A 14,993-nucleotide genomic window follows, 5' to 3' on the forward strand; every position below is an offset into this window, starting at 1 on the left:
CATGGCGCCATCGCCCCTTTAAGAGCCGCCTCCCCCCCCCCGCGGTGACCTTTCCCTAAAAATAAACGCGGTTGGGGGAGGGGAGGGGGGCGCGGCGGTGACGTCACCGCGTGACCTCGGGTGACCCCGCGGAGTTTAGGGGCGTGGCCTAACTGGGGGTGGGCGTGGCTTTCTTAAAGGAGGGCGTGGCCTTAAAGGAGGCGTGGCCTAAAAGGGGGCGTGGCCTCCGGAGGCCCCCATTGCGGAGCCCCAGAGCGCAGCAACCGGACCCTAATTAACAGCCCCTTAATTAACAGCCCCTTCATTAATTAACGCCTGGATTCATTAGGCCTTCACGAGCCCCGGATCGACTCTCATTGCCCCTTCATTCACGCTGATTGCGCCCTTCATTCACGCTGAGCGCCCCATTAATTAACGCGGAGCACCCCATTAACTGACCCCCCCTTATTAATTAGTGCTTTAATTAATTAATGGCGCCTTGATTAATAATCCCACGTTTGACTAAAACTGCATGAATTTGTTTCACTAACTCAGGCTATTAATTATTGCACTGGCCAATTAATTCCTCATTAATCGCCCCTCGTTACCCCCCATCATTGCCCCTATTAATTACCCCCTCTAATTAATTCCCCTTAATTAACTCCCCACGCTAACTCCCCCCATCATTCCCCCCCGCAATCACCTCCCTTCCTCATTACCCCCCATTAATTACCCTCATTAACTGCCCCCCCCTTAATGAACCCGCCTCTAATTACCCCTTCATCACTCCTATTAATTACCCCCTCCGCTAATTACCCCCCTTAATTGCCCCTCCCCCCCCCCCTCTGCCCCGCCCCCCCCCGGGATCTGCCCACCCCGGGGGGGGTCGCGGTGCTGCTCATTAATTAACCTCATTAATTAACCCCATTAATTACTCCTCATTGATTAGCCCTAATTAATTACTCCCTATTAATTCCCCTCCCTCGTTAGCTGCTTATTCCCTCCTCCCGTTGCCCCCCCAAACTCCCCCTATCGCTTAATTACCTGCTAATTACCCGTTAATTAATCCCTATTAACTACCGGCTACTCATTAGCGGTTATTAATTGCTGCTCGTTAATTGCCCGCCCGTTAATTAGCTAATTAACCCCACGATGCCGAGTGGATTCCAGCAGATCCAGAATGAGGAGGAGGTACATGGGGGGGGGGGGGGGGGGGGGGTTAATTAATGGGCTTAATTAAGTTAAGGCAGCTAATTGAGATGTTCATTAGCGGTTATTTGCATGTAAATAGGGGCGGTGTTATGCTAATTAGGGGCGATTACTAGTTGTTGCGCTAATTGGGAGGGTATTAGGGGAGAAATTAGGGCTGAGGGTTCGGAGGTAATCAACTAATTAGGGGGGTTTGGGGGTAATTAACGGGGTGATGAGGGGCTAATTAGGAATGGGGGTAATTAGGGCTGGGAGGGTAATTAAGGGCTGGGAGGGTAATTAAGGGCTAGGAGGGTAATTAAGGGCTGGGAGGTAATGAAGGGGGTAATTAGTGGTGTTTGGGGATAATTAGGGGGCTAATGAGGTCGACAGCAATGGGTAATTAGGGAATAATTAGCGATTAGGAGGTAATTAAGGGGGTAATTAAGGAGAGGGAGTAATTACAAGGTAACTTAGGGAGGATTCGGGGGTTAATTAGGGGTAATTATGGGCTAGGGGTGTAATTAGGGGCTAATTAAGGCATAATTAAGAGAGATTTAGATTTGGGGGTGATTAAGGGATAATTAGGGAGCTATTAGGGGTAATTAAGCGGTAATTAGGGGGTTATTAGGGTTGGAGGCAATTAGAGGGTAATTAGCAGAGTAATGAGGGAATAATTAAGCGGTTAATTGGGTGTTTAGTGCCCCATTAGTGGGCAAGTGGGATTTCGGGGGTAATTAGGGAGGTAATTAAGGGGATTAATTGGGTTTGGGGGGGATTAAGGGGAGTCAATGGAGGTGGGCGGTAATTAAGGGGTTAATTAGGGGGTAATTGGGACTGAGAGGTCATTAGGGGTTAATTAGGGGGTATTTGGGACTGAGAGGGTCATTAGGGGTTAATTAGGGGGTAATTAGAGGGGTAATTAGGGGCTTAATTAGGGTTGGGGGTGATTTAAGGGAGTAAATGGGGAGATATGGGGTGTAGGGTAATTAGGGAGTTAATTGGGGGTTAATTAAGGGTTAATTGGGACTGAGAGTTCATTAGGGGTTAATTGGGGGTATTTGGGACTGAGAGGCTCATTAGGGGTTCATTAGGGGGGTAATTAGAGGGGTAATTAGGGGCTTAATTAGGGTTGGGGGGCATTTATGGGGGTAAATGCTTGGGGATGTGGGGGGGTTAATTAGGAGTTATTAAGGGGTTAATTGGGACTGAGAGGGTCATTAGGGGCTAATTGGGGGGTAATTGGGATGGAGAGGGTCATTAGGGGTTCATTGGGGGGTAATTAGAGGGGTAATTAGGGGCTTAATTAGGGTTGGGGGGCATTTATGGGGGTACATGCTTGGGGATGTGGGGGGGTTAATTAGGAGTTAATTAAGGGGTTAATTGGGACTGAGAGGGTCATTAGGGGCTAATTAGGGGTTAATTGGGACTGAGAGGCCATTAGGGGCTAATTAGGGGGTAATTGGGATGGAGAGGGTCATTAGGGTTAATTAGGGGTAATTAGAGGGGTAATTAGGGACTTAATTAGGGTTAGGGGGCGTTTAGGGGAGTAAATGCTTGGGGATGTGGGGTGGGGGGTAATTAGGAGGTTAATTGGGGGTTAATTAAGGGGTTAATTGGGACTGAGAGGTCATTAGGGCTTAATTGGGGGGTAATTGGGACTGAGGGGGTCATCTGGGGTTAGTTAGGGGGGTAATTAGAGGGGTAATTAGGGGCTTAATTAGGGATGGGGGGTGTTTAGGGGAGTAAATGCTTGGGGATGTGGGGTGGGGGTTAATTAGGAGTTAATTAAGGGGTTAATTGGGACTGAGAGGTCATTAGGGGTTAATTAGGGGGTATTTGGGACTGAGAGGGTCATCTGGGGTTAATTAGGGGGGTAATTAGAGGGGTAATTAGGGGCTTAATTGGGGTTCGGGGGATTTAAGGGAGTAAATGGGGATATAATTGGTTGTGGGGGTAATTAGGAGGTTAATTAGGGGTTAATTAAGGGTTAATTGGGATTGAGAGGTCATTAGGGGTTAATTAAGAGGTATTTGGGACTGAGGGGGTAATGAGGGGGTAATTAGAGGGGCAATTAGTGGAGACATTAGAGGGGTAATTAGTGGCTAATTGGGACTGAAACGTCATCAAGGGAGCAATTAGAGAGTAATTAGAGGAGCAATTAGGGAGGTAATTAAAGGGGCCATTAGAGGGATAATTAGAGGGATAATTAGTGAGTAATTGGGACTGAGAGGGTCGTCAAGGGGGCGATTAAAGGGGAATTAGGGAGGTAATTAGAGGGTTAATTAGGCAGTTAGAGGGATAATTAGGGGGGTAACTAATGGGGTAATTAGGGGGATAATGAGCAGTTGGGACTCAAGGAGTCATCAAGGGGGCAATTAGAGGGGGGAATAGAGGAGAATTAAAGGGGCAATTAGCGGGGTAATTAAAGGGGTCGTTAGAGGGGTAATTAAAGGGGTAATTAGCGGGTTAATTAAAGGGTCAATTAGAGGGGTAATTGGGGGGGGGGGGTAATTAGAGGGGCAATTAGCGGCATTAAGTCCCTTTGTGAGGGAGGATCAAGGGGAGGGGAGTCCTCAGCGAGGCTCCTTAAGGATTCATTCCCACAGAGGCGGTTAATTAACGCTAATTAGCGGGGCTTCATTAAGCCCCCCCCCCCAATTAATTTCCCACACGGGGGTCCAACGACGCCGGCCGTCGCTCCCCCCCCTCGCGGCCCCCCCGGCCCGCAGCTCCGCTCTGTCCTTATAAGGGCAACGCGGGCAGCGCCGCACGGGGCCCCACCAAGGGGGGGCGAGGGGGGCGACCCCGATGGCACCCCGTCGTGTCACCGCCCCCCCCCCCCAAATGTCACCCCCCCCCCATGTCCCCCCATTGTCACCCATGTCCCCCATTGTCACCAATGTCCCCCCATGTCCCCAATGCCCCCCATTGTCCCCAATGTCCCCCCATATCCCCAATGCCCCCCATTGTCACCAATGTCCCCCCATTGTCCCCGATGTCCCCCATTGTCCCCAATGTCCCCCCATTGTCCCCGATGTCCCCCCCATTGTCCCCAACGCCCCCCATTGTCACCAATGTCCCCATATGCCCCCCCAAAGACCCCCCCATGTCACCCCCCCATGTCACCCCAGTGTCCCCCCAATGTCCCCCCATGTCCCCGCTGTCCCCTGTTGTCACCAATGTCCCCATATGCCTCCCCACGACCCCCCCATGTCACCCCCCCCCAATGTCCCCCCATTGTCACCAATGTCCCTGTATGCCCCCCATGTCCCCCCCATGTCACCCCCCCCAATGTCCCCCCATTGTCACCAATGTCCCTGTATGCCCCCCATGTCCCCCCCATGTCACCCCCCCCAATGTCCCCCCATTGTCACCAATGTCCCTGTATGCCCCCCATGTCCCCCCCATGTCACCCCCCCAATGTCCCCCCATGTCCCCATTGTCTCCCCATTGTCCCCAATGTCCCCCCATGTCCCCAATGCCCCCCATTGTCCCCAATGCCCCCCCCATAGTCCCCAATGTCCCCCCATGTCCCCAATGCCCCCCATTGTCACCAATGTCCCCGTATGCCCCCCCCCAGCACCCCCCCATGTCACCCCCCCATGTCACCCCAATGTCCCCCATTGTCCCCGATGTCCCCCCATTGTCCCCAATGTCCCCCATGTCCCCATTGTCCCCCCATTGTCACCAATGTCCCCCCATGTCCCCGATGTCCCCCCATTGTCACCAATGGCCCCGAATGCCCCCCCATGTCCCCCCCATGTCACCCCAATGTCCCTCCATGTCCCCAATGTCCCCCATTGTCCCCAATGTCACCCGTTGTCACCAATGTCCCCGTATGCCCCCCCAAGACCCCCCCATGTCCCCCCATTGTCCCCAATGTCCCCATATGCCCCCATGACCCCCCCATGTCCCCCCATGTCCCCAATGTCCCCCCATTGTCCCCAATGTCCCCCATTGTCACCAATGTCCCCATATGCCCCCCCAAGACCCCCCCATGTCCCCAATGCCACCCCATTGTCCCCAATGCCCCCCCATGTCCCCAATGTCCCCCCATGTCCCCAACGTCCCCCATTGTCTCCAATGTCCCCATATGCCCCCCCCAGGACCCCCCCATGTCACCCCCCCAATGTCCCCCCATTGTCCCCAATGTCCCCCCATGTCCCCAATGTCCCCCATAGTCCCCAATGTCCCCCCATGTCCCCAATGCCCCCCATTGTCACCAATGTCCCCGTATGATCCCCATGTCCCCCCCCATGTCCCCTCCATGTCCCCCCCCAATGTCACCCCCCCAATGTCCCCCCGTTGTCACCAATGTCCCCATATGCCCCCCCAAAGACCCCCCCATGTCACCCCCCCATGTCACCCCAATGTCCCCCCAATGTCCCCCCATGTCCCCGCTGTCCCCTGTTGTCACCAATGTCCCCACAAGCCTCCCCACGACCCCCCCATGTCACCAATGTCCCCCCATGTCCCCTATGTCCCCCATTGTCACCATCGTCCCCCATTGTCACCAATGTCCCCATATGCCCCCCATGTCCCCCCCCATGTCCCCGCTGTCCCCATTGTCACCAATGTCCCCGTATGCCCCCCCATGACCCCCCAATGTCCCCCCATGTCCCCATTGTCCCCATATGCCCCCATGTCCCCCCATGTCCCCGCTGTCCCCCATTGTCACCAACGTCCTCGTATGCCCACTCAGTGACCCCCCCATGTCACCCCCCCAATGTCCCCCCATGTCCCCAATGCTCCCGGATGCCCCCCATGTCCCCCCCATGTCACCCCCCCAATGACCCCCATGTCCCCAATGCCCCCCCTGTCCCCGATGTCCCCCCATTGTCACCAGTGTCCCTCTATGCCCCCGATGTCCTCCCCCATGTCACCCCCCCCATGTCCCCCCATGTCCCCGATGTCCCCCATTGTCACCAACGTCCCCCATTGTCACCAATGTCCCCATATGCCCCCCATTTCAGCCCCCCCAATGCCCCCCATGTCCCCAATGTCCCCATATGCCCCCCCCAGGAGCCCCCAGTGTCACCCCCCATGTCACCCTGATGTCCCCCCATTGTCACCAGTGTCCCCGTATGCCCCCCCCACGACCCCCCCATGTCACCCCCCCCAATGTCCCCCATTGTCCCCAATGTCCCCCATGTCCCCAGTGCCCCTCATTGTCACCAATGTCCTCCATTGTCCCCAATGTCCCCCCATGTCCCCATTGTCCCCCCATGTCCCCAATGCCCCCCATTGTCACCAATGTCCCCATATGCCCCCCCCAAGACCCCCCATGTCGCCCCCCATGTCAACCCCCCAATGCCCCCCCATGTCCCCAATGCCCCCCATTGTCACTAATGTCCCCCTATGCCCCCCCAATGACCCCCCATGTCACCCCAATGTCACCCCATGTCCCCAATGTCCCCAATGTCCCCACTGACCCCAATGTCCCCATTCATCCCAATGTCCCCATTGCCCCAATGTCCCCAGTGTCCCCAATGTCTCCAATGTCCCCATTGACCCCAATGGCCCCAATGGCCCTACTGACCCCAATGTCTCCACCGACCCCAATGTCCCCACTGTCCCCAGTGTCCCCCCATGTCCCCACTGTCCCCAATGTCCCCACTGACCCCAATGTCTGCATTGACCCCAATGTCCCCACTGACCCCACTGTCCCCATTGCCCCACTGTCCCCAATGTCCCCATTGCCCCCAACGTCTCCAATGTCCCCACTGACCCCAATGTCCCCATTCATCTCAATGTCCCCATTGCCCCAATGTCCCCAATGTCCCTGTTGACCCCAATTTCCCCACTGACCCCAAAGTCCCCAATGTCCCCACTGACCCCAATGTCCCCACTGCCCCCAATGTCCCCGTTGACCCCAATGTCCCCATTGACCCCAATTTCCCCACTGACCCCAATGTCCCCACTGCCCCCAATGTCCCCGTTGACCCCAATGTCCCCACTGACCCCAACGTCTCCAATGTCCCCACTGTCCCCAAAGTCCCCATTGACCCCAATGTCCCCATTGCCCCAATGTCCCCAATGTTCCCACTGTCCCCAATGTCCCCATTGCCCCCAACGTCTCCAATGTCCCCTCTGACCCCAGTGTCCCCGTTGACCCCAATGTCCCCATTCATCCCAATGTCCCCAATGTCCCCGTTGACCCCAAATTCCCCACTGACCCCAAAGTCCCCAATGTTCCCACTGGCCCCACTGTCCCCGTTGACCCCAATGTCCCCATTGTCCCCACTGACCCCATTGTCCCCACTGTCCCCCATGTCCCTGTTGACCCCAATGTCCCCATTCATCCCAATGTCCCCACTGACCCCAATGTCCCCAAAGTCCCCATTGACCCCAATGTCCCCATTGCCCCCGATGTCCCCACTGACCCCAATGTCCCCAATGTCCCCAGGACACGGACGCCCCGCCCCCCCCCGGGCTGACCCCCACCCTGGCCATGGCGGTGGGGACGGCAGCGTTGGGGTCACTGCAGGTCGGATACCACGTGGGGGTCATCAATGCACCCCAAAAGGTGGGGATGGGGATGGGGGGTCGGGGGGGGGGGGGCAGGGGGGGGGACACAGGGCTGCATGGGGGGTCCCATGGGGGGGGTCCCTTGTGGGGGACCCATTGGATCCCATTGGGTTCCATATTGAAATCCCATATTGGATCCCATTGGTTGCCATTGGGTTCCATTGGTTGCCATTGGGTTCCGTTGGGTTCCATATTGAAATCCCATATTGGATCCTATTGGGTTCCATTTTGAAATCCCATATTGGATCCCATTGGATCCCATTGAATCCCATTGGGTTCCATATTGGAATCCCATATTGGATCCCATTGGATCCCATTGAATCCCATTGGGTTCCATATTGGAATCCCATATTGGATCCCATTGGATCCCATTGGGTTCCATATTGAAATCCCATTTTGGATCCCATTGGATCCCATTGGGTTCCATATTGAAATCCTATATTGGATCCCATTGGATCCCATTGGGTTCCATATTGAAATCCTATATTGGATCCCATTGGGTTCCATATTAGATCCCATTGGTTGCCATTGGGTTCCATATTGAAATCCCATATTGGATCCCATTGGTTGCCATTGGGTTCCATTGGATGCCATTGGGTTCCATTGGGTTCCATATTGAAATCCCATATTGGATCCCATTGGTTCCCATTGGATCCCATTGGATTCCATATTGAAATCCCACATTGGATCCCATTGGGTTCCATATTGGATCCCATTGGTTGCCATTGGGTTCCATTGGTTGCCATTGGGTTCCATTGGGTTCCATATTGAAATCCCATATTGGATCCCATTGGATCCCATTGGATCCCATTGGGTTCCATATTGAAATCCCACATTGGATCCCATGGATCCCATTGGATCCCATTGGGTTCCATATTGAAATCCCATATTGGATCCCATTGGTTGCCATTGGTTTCCATTGGTTGCCATTGGGTTCCATTGGGTTCCATACTGAAATCCCATTTTGGATCCCATTGGATCCCATTGGGTTCCATATTGAAATCCTATATTGGATCCCATTGGGTTCCATATTGAAATCCCATATTGGATTCCTTTGGGTTCCATTGGGTTCCATATTGAAACCCCATATTGGATCCCATTGGATCCCATTGGATCCCATTGTGTTCCATATTGAAATCCCATACTAGATCCCATTGGATCCCACTGGGTTCCATACTGAAATCCCGTATTGGATCCCATTGGGTTCCCATTGAAATCCCATATTGGATCCCATTGGGTTCCATATTGGTTCCATTGGTTCCCATTGGGTTCCATATTGAAATCCTATATGGGATCCCATTGGGTTCCATATTGATTCCCATTGAAATCCCATTGGGTTCCATACTGAAATCCCATATTGGATCCCATATTGGATCCCATTGGATCCCATTGGGTTCCATACTGAAATCCTACATTAGATCCCATTGGATCCCATTCGGTCCCATCGGGTTCCCATTGAAATCCCACATTGGATCCCATTGGATCCCATTGGATCCCACTGGGTTCCGTATTGAAATCCCGTATTGGATCCCATTGGGTTCCATATTGGTTCCCATTGGTTGCCATTGGGTTCCATATTGATTCCCATTGAAATCCCATTGGATCCCATTGGGTTCCATATTGAAATCCTATATTGGATCCCATTGGGTTCCATATTGAAATCCTATATTGGATCCCATATTGGATCCCATTGGATCCCATTGGGTTCCCATTGAAATCCCATATTGGATCCCATATTGGATCCCATTGGATCCCATTGGGTTCCATTGGGCGCCATATTGGTTCCCATTGGGTTCCATATTGGTTCCCATACTGGATCCCATCGGTTCCCATTGGGTTCCGTATTGGTTCCCATTGGTTCCCATTGGGTTCCCATTGGGTTCATTATTGGTTCCCATTGGACGCCATATTGTTTCCCATTGGGTTCCATTTTGGTTCCCATTGGTTCCCATTGGGTTCCATTGGACGCCATATTGTTTCCCATTGGGTTCCATATTGGTTCCCATTGGGTTCCATTGGGCGCCATATTGGTTCCCATTGGGTTCCCATTGGGTTCATTATTGGTTCCCATTGGACGCCATATTGTTTCCCATTGGGTTCCATATTGGTTCCCATTGGTTCCCATTGGGTTCCCATTGGACGCCATATTGTTTCCCATTGGGTTCCATATTGTTTCCCATTGGTTCCCATCGGTTCCCATTGGCTGCCATATTGGTTCCCATTGGTTCCCATTGGGTTCCCATTGGACGCCATATTGTTTCCCATTGGGTTCCATATTGTTTCCCATTGGTTCCCATCGGTTCCCATTGGCTGCCATATTGGTTCCCATTGGTTCCCATTGGGTTCCCATTGGACGCCATATTGTTTCCCATTGGGTTCCATATTGTTTCCCATTGGTTCCCATCGGTTCCCATTGGCTGCCATATTGGTTCCCATTGGTTCCCATCGGTTCCCATTGGACGCCATATTGTTTCCCATTGGGTTCCATATTGTTTCCCATTGGTTCCCATCGGTTCCCATTGGCTGCCATATTGGTTCCCATTGGTTCCCATTGGGTTCCCATTGGATGCCATATTGTTTCCCATTGGGTTCCATATTGTTTCCCATTGGTTCCCATCGGTTCCCATTGGCTGCCATATTGGTTCCCATTGGGTTCCCATTGGTTCCCGTTGTCTCCCGCCATCTTGCCCCCACGCAGATCCTGGAAGATGAGTACAACGCCACGTGGACGCAGCGCTGGGGGGAGCCGCCCCCCCCCTCGGCCGTCTCCACGCTCTGGGCTCTGTCTGTCGCCATCTTCTCCGTCGGGGGGATGCTGGCGTCGCTGGGGGTGGGCATAGTGGCTGAGCGCCTCGGCAGGTGGGCAGGGCTTCCGGTGGGGGCGGGGCTTCCGGTGGGAGCAGGGATTCCAGTGGGCGAGGCCTCCGGGGGGTGGGCAGGGTTCACCTGGGAGCTGGAGTGCTTTGAATGGGGGCGGGGCTTCCGGTGGGGGCGGGGCTTCCGGTGGGCGAGGCCTCCAGGGGGGTGGGCTGGGTTCACCTGGGAGCTGGAGTGCTTTGAATGGGGGCGGGGCTTCCGGTGGGGGGCGGGGCTTCCGGTGGGCGAGGTTTCCCGGGGGGGGGGCAGTGTTCACCTGGGAGCTGGAGTGCCTTGAAGGGGGGGGCGGGGCTTCCGGTGGGGCGGGGCTTCGATAAGGGGGAGGTCTTACTGGGGTGGATGTGATGCAAAGGGGGCGGGGCTTCAGGACTGGGAGGGGGATTCAGTGGGGGGCGGGGCTTCCGGTGGGGGGAGGGATTTCCTGTGGGCGGAGCCTTACATGGGCTGAGCTTCCGGTGGGCGGGGCTTTGGAGGGGGTGGGGGCTTATCTGGGAGCTGGAATGCTTTAAAGGGGGCGGGGCTTCAGTCAGGGGGCGGGGCTTCCGGGAGGGTATGTGATTCCAAGGGGGAGGGGCCTGAGAAGTGGGCAGGAATTCTGTAGGGGGCAGCACTTCCGGAAGGGGCGGGGCTTCAGTAGGGGCAGGGCTTCTGGGAGTGGTTGTGATTGCAAGTGGGCGGGGCTTCCCCTGGGCGGGGATTTGGGGGGGGCGGGGCTTATCTGGCATGCTTTAAAGGGGGCGGGGTTTCAGTAGGGGTTGGGGCTTCAGTAGGGGCGGGGCTTAATGGGGTCACGGGAGTTAATGGGGTCAATGGGGTCAATGGGGTCAATGGGGTGAATGGGGTGAATGGGGTCATTAGGGTTAATGGGGTCAATGGGGTCATTGGGATAGATGGGGTTAATGGGGGTGAATGGGGTAATTGGGTTTAATGGGGTCATTAGGGTTAATGGGGTCAATGGGGTCACTGGGATAAATGGAGTTAATGGGGGTGAATGGGGTCATTAGGGTTAATGGGGTCAATGGGGTCACTGGGGTTAATGGGGTCATTAGGGTGAATGGGGTGAATGGGGTCATTAGGGTTAATGAGGTCATTAGGGTTAATGGGGTCAATGGGGTCATTGGGATAAATGGGGTCAGCGGGGTCATTAGGGCCATTGGGGCGAATGGGGTGAATGGGGTGAATGGGGTCATTAGGGTTAACGAGGTCATTAGGGTTAATGGGGTCAGTGGGGTCATCAGGATTAATGGGGTCATTAGGATCAATGGGGTGAATGGGGTCATTAGGGCTAATGAGGTCATCAAGATTAATGGGTTCAATGGAGTCAACGGGGTGAATGGGGCCAAAGGGGGCTGTGCCCACGTGGTGGGCGTGGCCTGACGTGGCCCCGCCCCCAGGAAGCACGCCATGATCGCCACCAACGCCCTGGCCTTTGTGGGCGGGGCCATGATGGGCGCGGCCAAGTGGGGCCCCTCCTACGTCCTCATCATCATTGGTCGGTTCCTGCTCGGCGCCTACTCAGGTATTGGCCAATGGGAGGCAAGCGCGGCTCTGCCTAGCCCCGCCCCTTAAAAGGGCGAGGTCTGCTCTTAAAGGGGTAATGCTTGATCTTAAAAGGGCGATGCCATCCCTCGCAGGACTGTTGTCGCCTGTTAAAAGGGCGATGTTGCCTGTTGAAGGGGCATTGGCGTCTCTTAAAGGGGCAACGCCACCTCTTAAAGGGGCGATGTCACCCCCTAAAGGGGCGATGTCACCTTTCAAAGGGATGATGTCATCTCTTAAAGCGACAGCACCGCTTCTTAAAGGGGCAACGCCACCTCTTAAAGGGGCAATGTCATCTTTTAAAAGTGCAATGTCACCTCTTAAAGGGGCAATGTCACCCCTTAGAGGGGCGGTGCCACAATTTAACGGGGAGTCATCACCTCTTAAAGGGGCGATGCCACCTCTTAAAGGGGTGATGCCACCTCTTAAAGGGGCAATGTCACCTCTTAAAGGGGCAATGTAATCTCTTAAAGGGGCGATGCCACCTCTTAAAGGGGCAATGTCACCTCTTAGAGGGGCGGTGCCACAATTTAACGGGGCGTCATCACCTATTAAAGGGGCGACGCCACCTCTTAAAGGGGAGATGCCACCTCTTAAAGGGGCAGTGTCACCTCTTAAAGGGGCAATGTCATCTTTTAAAGGTGCAATGTCACCTCTTAAAGGGGCAATGTCACCCCTTAGAGGGGCGGTGCCACAATTTAACGGGGCATCATCACCTCTTAAAGTTGCGATGCCACCTCTTAAAGGGGCAATGTCACCTCTTAAAGGGGTGAGGCCACCTCTTAAAGGGGCAATGTCACCTCTTAAAGGGGCAATGTCATCTTTTAAAAGTGCAATGTCACCTCTTAAAGGGGCAATGTCACCCCTTAGAGGGGCGGTGCCACAATTTAACGGGGAGTCATCACCTCTTAAAGGGGCGATGCCACCTCTTAAAGGGGTGATGCCACCTCTTAAAGGGGCAATGTCACCTCTTAAAGGGGCAATGTAATCTCTTAAAGGGGCGATGCCACCTCTTAAAGGGGCAATGTCACCTCTTAGAGGGGCGGTGCCACAATTTAACGGGGCGTCATCACCTATTAAAGGGGCGACGCCACCTCTTAAAGGGGAGATGCCACCTCTTAAAGGGTCAATGTCACCTCTTGAATGGGCAATGTCACCCCTTAGCAGGGCAGTGCCACAATTTAACGGGGCGTCATCACCTCTTAAAGGGGCGACGCCACCTCTTAAAGGGGCGTCATCACCTCTTAAAGTTGCGATGCCACCTCTTAAAGGGGCAATGTCACCTCTTAAAGGGGCGACGCCATCTCTTAAAGGGGACGCAGCTGAGGCGCTTTTCCCCCTCCCCACTGTCAGGGCTGGTCTCAGGGCTGGTTCCCATGTATGTGGGGGAGATCGCCCCCACCCACCTGCGGGGGGCTCTGGGGACCCTGCACCAATTGGCCGTCGTCACCGGCATCCTGGGGGCGCAGGTATGGGGAAGGGGGGGGGGGCAAAAAGGGGGATTTGTTGGGGGGCTCCCAGTGGGATTTGGGGCCAAAAAGGGCCAAAAAAGGGGGGATTTGGGGGTTCCTAAGGTGGGGGGTTTTTTTTGGGGGGGGGGGCTTAAAGGGGGGCCTGGGGTGACTGGGGGGAAATAAAGGGAACCCGGGGGTCCCTCAGGTTCTTCAGGATGGGTTTCTGCCCCCCCATAAAATGGATTTATGGAGGGTTGGGGAGGATTTCGGCCCCATAGGATGGCATTGTGCCCCATAGAATGGGATTGTGCCCCATAGAACGGGATTGTGACCCATAGGATGGGATTGGGCCCCATAGGATGGGATTGGGCCCCATAGGATGGGACTGTGCCCCATAGGATGGGATTGGGCCCCATAGGATGGGATTATGGCCCATATGTTGGGATTACGCCCCATAGATCAGCATTCCGCCCCATAGATCGGGATTCCACCCCATAGATTGGGATTTCGCCCCATAGGCCGGGGTTCCACCCCATAGATCGGAATCCCACCCCATAGATCGGGATTCTGCCCCATAGATTGGGGTTCTGCCCCATAGATCGGGATTCCCCCCCATAGAACAGGATTCTGCCCCATAGGTCAGCATTCTGCCCCATAGATCGGGATTCCGCCCCATAGATCAGGATCCCGCCCCATAGGACAGAATGACACCCCATAGTCCGGTTCCTCCCCCCCGCCCTCCGTTCCGCCCCGACCCCCGGCTCCGTCCGCAGGTGCTGGGCCTAGAACAGGATCCTGCCCCATAGATCGCAATCCCACCCCATAGATCAGGATCCCGCCCCATAGATCGGGATCCCGCCCCATAGATCAGTATCCTGCCCCATAGATCGGGATTCCGCCCCATAGGGCAGCATTCCACCCCATAGATCGGGATCCCACCCCATAGATCGGGATTCCGCCCCATAGATCAGTATCCTGCCCCATAGATCGGGATTCCGCCCCATAGATCAGGATCCCGCCCCATAGATTGGGATCACACCCCATTCCACCCCATAGATCGGGATCCCGCCCCATAGGTCAGCATTCCCCCCCATAGTCTGGTTCCTCCCCCCCGCTCTCTGTTCCTCCCCGACCCCCGGCTCCGTCCGCAGGTGCTGGGCCTAGAACAGGATCCTGCCCCATAGATCGCAATCCCACCCCATAGATCAGGATCCCACCCCATAGATCGGGATCCCGCTCCATAGATCAGGATCCTGCCCCATAGATCAGTATCCTGCCCCATAGATCGGGATTCCGCCCCATAGGGCAGCATTCCGCCCCATAGATCAGGATCCTGCCCCATAGATCGGGATCCCGCCCCATAGTCCGGCTCCCCCCGCCGTCCGTTCCGCCCCGACCCCCGGCTCCGTCCACAGGTGCTGGGCC

General features: G+C 55.1%; 1 protein-coding gene across 1 annotated transcript in view; it reads left to right on the plus strand.

The window, feature by feature from the left end:
• Window positions 1-1,131: 1,131 nt before the first annotated feature.
• Window positions 1,132-14,993, plus strand: part of LOC306957704 (solute carrier family 2, facilitated glucose transporter member 4-like) — a gene marked incomplete at both ends in the record, with an annotated part of 28,257 nt that continues 14,395 nt past the window's right edge. Inside the window, 5 exons of the mRNA XM_079551178.1 lie at window positions 1,132-1,170; window positions 7,577-7,696; window positions 10,397-10,557; window positions 11,970-12,094; window positions 13,468-13,583. Coding sequence (XP_079407304.1) covers window positions 1,132-1,170; window positions 7,577-7,696; window positions 10,397-10,557; window positions 11,970-12,094; window positions 13,468-13,583 — 561 coding nt within the window. The remainder of the gene's footprint in view (window positions 1,171-7,576; window positions 7,697-10,396; window positions 10,558-11,969; window positions 12,095-13,467; window positions 13,584-14,993) is intronic.

This window comes from Tetrao urogallus (genome assembly GCF_951394365.1).
Source record: "Tetrao urogallus genome assembly, contig: scaffold_165, whole genome shotgun sequence".
Lineage (NCBI taxonomy): Eukaryota > Metazoa > Chordata > Aves > Galliformes > Phasianidae > Tetrao > Tetrao urogallus.